The sequence below is a fragment of the Podarcis muralis genome, chromosome 16, assembly GCF_964188315.1.
Source record: "Podarcis muralis chromosome 16, rPodMur119.hap1.1, whole genome shotgun sequence".
NCBI lineage: Eukaryota > Metazoa > Chordata > Lepidosauria > Squamata > Lacertidae > Podarcis > Podarcis muralis.
The window spans coordinates 20,683,451-20,688,224 of NC_135670.1; the positions used below are offsets into that span (position 1 = coordinate 20,683,451).

The 4,774-nt window shown below is 47.0% G+C and overlaps 1 protein-coding gene across 1 annotated transcript; it reads right to left on the reverse strand.

Annotated features, from left to right (window-relative positions):
- Nucleotides 1-1,974: 1,974 nt before the first annotated feature.
- On the reverse strand, nt 1,975-3,933 carry LOC144325877 (uncharacterized). The gene has a single exon (XM_077920669.1). It carries the CDS (start codon nt 3,910-3,912, stop codon nt 1,975-1,977), a length of 1,938 nt encoding a protein of 645 aa, XP_077776795.1. The 5' UTR covers nt 3,913-3,933.
- Between the last annotated feature and the right edge of the window lie 841 nt (nt 3,934-4,774).

The window sequence follows — 4,774 nt, forward strand, 5'->3', positions numbered from 1 at the left end:
TGATAGGGAACTTACAAAGATAATTTACACAGATGTACGGATATCTCTCTCTCTCTCTCTCTCTCTCTCTCTCACACACACACACACACACACACACACACACACATATATGCACACACATGTCCAACCTAATATCATGGGAAATAATAAGGCTATCATTCAATGACTCCTAGCCAAGATGGCTCTGCTCTACCTCCACTGTCAGAGCCAGCAATGCTTCCAAATATCAGTTGACGAAAACTTTGGAGGGGAGAGCGCTCTTGTGCTCAGGTCCTGCTTGCGGGTTTCCCATTGGGGCATCTGATTGGCTACTGAGAGAACAGAATGCTGGACTCAGGGGCAGCCCAAGACCTTTAAAGCCCTAATGGCCTCGGTCCAGTATACCTGAAGGAGCGTCTCCACCCCACTGAGGTCCAGCGCCAAGGGCCTTCTGGTGGTTCCCTCACTGCGAGAAATGAGGTTACAGTGAACCAGGCAGAGGGCCTTCTCGGTAGTGGCACCTGCCCTGTTGAACGCCCTCCTATCAGATGTCAAAGAGGAAAACAACTACCAGAATTTTAGAAGACATCTGAAGGCAGCCCTGTTTAGGGAAGCTTTTAATGTTTAACAGATTTTAATATTCTGTTGGAAGCCACCCAGAGTGGCTGAGGAAACCCAGCCAGATGGGCAGGGTATAAATAATAAATTATTATTATTATTATTATTATTATTATTATTATTATTATTATTATTATTACACCTGGAGTGAACCAATAAATGGTGTTAGCCACCAGGGAAGAATGGGTGAGTGTAGATCTACATCAGGAATGAGGCAAGGAATGAAGGAACACGTGCAGGGTGTGTGGAGGGGTGTTAAATCAACCTTACCAGATGGTTGAAGTGGGAATTGAAATAAATATTTAATTGCCTCCCCAAGGGACCCCTGCCTCAGAAGGAGGACCAGGACCTTGGAAGGAGCGCAAATGAAGGCTCTGTACCGGTCGGGAAAAGACAGAGACCACACCAAAATTTGGGAAAAAGCAAAGCCTGATCTTTATTGAAAGAACAGAAAAAACCAACAACACAAAAAACTGTTGCAACAGGGTCCCCGCTCACGCAATGACACGGAGTCAGAGACCCCGAACAAAAAAACTGCCTTGATTCTTATACCTTTTGATTTTCATTGAGATCAATAGCAAGGAGGTGGGGGGGAAGCGATATGAGGGGTGTGAAGAGTGGATTAACATAAAGTAAGCAGGATGTTGAAAGACTTTCTGGAGGTGTCAATTTGCTGAAGGGCTCAGGTGGTATGTGTTGATCTTCGTGTTATTTAATTTTGGATCTGCTTAAAAATGGCTTTTCCTTTATCTACAGGAAAACCTCCGCAACTGCTGATAATCAGCATGCAGATGTGAGGCTGGATGTTTGAGGAGATGTTCAGGAAATAACTTAAATGTTAATGTGAAATCCTATTCTGCATTGCTATCAATTCGGGTGTGATAGCCTGATGTTTGCATACTTTTTGGAAAAGAGGACTGCTTTATTTTGAGCTCATATCTGTGTGTATTCATGGTATGGTTTGCAGACCCAGTAGGAGGCAGTGTGGTGGATTGAGTTTCGGCAGCCTTTTGGATACAATATTGAGTCAAGTATATACATTTTGAAATATTTAGATTGTTACATTCTTTAAAAACTACATTTTGGATACATTCAGAAAAGTACATACATTCACGAATACATTTTAAAAGGATAGCTTCATGGAGAAAGAGGTACACAGGAATGGCAACAGGTACGTTACATTAAGATGATGCATTAAAAGGCACACATTATTTACATTCAATGATACGTGAAAAGACACAGTAAGATGGCATATTCCCAACAATGCGTTCTTTAAGGCACAGTTTATTATTGTTGTGGGACTTTGGGGTAGGATGTTATCATTAGGATCATTTTTTTCCTTTATTCCCCTCTCTGACCCTGATTCTCTTATGACAATTATTGCCTCACATCCATTGCTACATACTCTCCTTCTCCAAGGTGATACATTGGCAGGACCTCGGGAAGGGTGTGATCGGGTTGCAAGGGTGCAAGAATGGGAGTGTGGGGTAAGGGTGAACGGAAGCTGGACATAAGGATAGGAATACATTGTCCGCAGCAGCACAGGAGGCCAAGGAAGACAATCAGGGAAATGAATATAATCAGTATGCCTCTCGCTAATTCCCGGAGCCAAGAGGTCTGAGGTAGCCATGACCAAGGATCCCAGTCGGAAAGACCTTCATGGGGGATCTTCTTCAGAGTATCAGTTAGGGAATCTATGGAGTCAAGGTGTCCAGTGATATTGAGGGTCTGGTCTGACACAAAGGAACAGCATTCTGTCCCGATTAGTTTACAAGCACCTCCTTGGGATGACAATAAATAGTCCAGACATAAACGGTTTTGAATGGACATTTTGCGCACTTCAGTGAGCTCGGTAAGGACAGAACGTGTAGTGGCTTCTGACTCTTTCATGAATTGTAACAGGACATCAGCAAGCCTAAGAATGTCTAGGTGATTTGAGAAGGTACCATAAGCGGGGAGGAGGGCTCGGAGCCACGTTTCCCCATTTGGTTTTGGCTGTGGGCGTGTCGTGGGAATGGGGGATCGCCTGTTTCTCAAGCGGCCGTCAGGTAGAGCTAGGGTAACTCTGAACCCTGGGTGAATATGGCCGAGGTAACAGGACCCCTGCATATGAATAGAGACCCACGTATAAGCTCTTTGCGCACAGATCCAAAATAGTCCTCCCAGCGGCTTTTCTATACGCCCAGTGCGGAAGGCAGTAATGAGGTCTGGCATAGGTTTCTCTCGAGTGAAGGGTGTCAGTACTGCAGTCAAAGCATCGCTGAGAGATTTGAATGAGCGGGTGTGGGAGTGGTTGCGAACCAGTGTGGTGAGTCCCTCGGGGTCAGTTTTGATGGTAACATTACAGGCACTGGAGCCTACATGGTCTCCAGTTCCCGAGAACTCCTTGCACACTGGTCCAAAGGTTCGGCCACTCAGATAAATATATTGGGAGCTGGGTTTCAGGAAAGTTAGGTTGCGTTGAAGCAGGTAACTAGATCTGTATTGATCTAGTGTGAGGGGTGTGCTTATGAAGGGTATCCCTTCATCAATGTGTGACGGGGCGTGTGCACAGATCCAGCACTGTGAAAGATTTGTGGTTGATAGTCTGCGGGCTGGGGGGGGAGGTGTTATTTCTGAGAGCTTAACATGTCTTGGGGCAGTTCCTATGGGGTGGACAGGGTCCTGGGACTTGAGGAGCATTGGGTCAGTTGCTATTCCCCCACATCGCTGCGGTCCCTCAGGATCCCATTCTAAGGTTTTTCCACCACCCACAGGATGCAACCACCCTTCAAGATACGCTTTTCCTACCCAGTCAGAAGTTGTGTGCAGGTCCCATATACAGCAGAATCTTCGGACGCAAATACCTTGGTAGGTGGAAGTAGCCATTTGATTGGTGCAATAAAATCCATAAGTCCAATGTTCGTAGTACATGGAATCCGTGTAGCTTTCCCAAAGTCCTTTGCCGATTTCAGAGGGTTGATAGTGCCTGCTGACTTTTCCCCATTCAGCTTGGATGTAAGTTCCATTGTGACAGACCAAGCGGATCCATGGATCTTCAAGGGTGTATATGGCTCGTCCCAGGATGGCATAGGAGGCGCTTCTGACGATAAGTTCCCAGGCTTGGGTGTTTCTGAGTCGTGGTCGAAAGGCGTGGGGAATCAGGTTCCTAGTGCCCGACAGGCAGAAGTCGAAATCTCCCAAGGCGTTGAAATCGTTGGTGTCAGTAAGGTCGCGATCAAGGTAGAAGTGTTCCACGGGGGTGTCTCCACACTGGGACCCTGGCGGTACACTGGTGGCGACTGGAAGGAGGGTACAGATGAAGTACAGGGACATCAGGCAGGCGATTCTCCAGGAAGTCATGGTGGTGAACCTGTAAAAAGAAAAGAAGACAGACAACACACAGACACACACACAAGGAGGGAAGGGGTGACACAACAACAACAAAAAAGGGGGGGAACAAGGGGGAGAAGAGAGATTATCCAGTGTTGGAGCTGGGTTTTTCTTCCTTCCGGAACTGCATTCTGATGGGGGGGTGGTCGGGGTCTTCTGGGCCAGGATCGACAAGTATCCTCGAGAGCCACTTTTCTTCAGAACTCTTCCCTGGTTCCTCTCCAGCTGCTAGGGGACTACGATTACCCCCGCTGTCATCAGTTGGGCAGTCCTCATCGTCAGGCAGAGTCACGTCTGGCGGGGGGTCGAGGTCTGCGTTGGGGAAGCTTGGAGGATTGGACTCCTTGCAGAAGGTGTAATGGATCCAAGCACTCCTTTCAGATATTTTAATTGCGGTGGGTGTCGTGAGAAGGATCTGAAAGGGGCCTTCCCATGACGGCTCTAGAGTGTCCTTCCTAAATGATTTCACTAGGACCCAGTTCCCAGGTTGAAAGGGATGGGCATCCACATCCAGGGGAACATTTTGGTTTGCTGCAGCGTATTGGTGCAACTTCTTAAGGTGTCGCTGTAGTTGTATAACATAATTAGTCAGTTCGTTTTCTCCCACCTCAAGTTCAGACACAGGAAGCTGAGTGGTGTGGGTAGGGGATGGGCGCCCAAACAAGAGTTCATAAGGGGAAAGTTTTAAGGTTCCTCTCGGTTGACTCCTGATATTGTGTAATACAATAGGAAGGGCGTTGATCCACTTGAGACCAGTGGCTGCACACATTTTTCCTAACTGAGTTTTGATTAGTCCATTCATGCG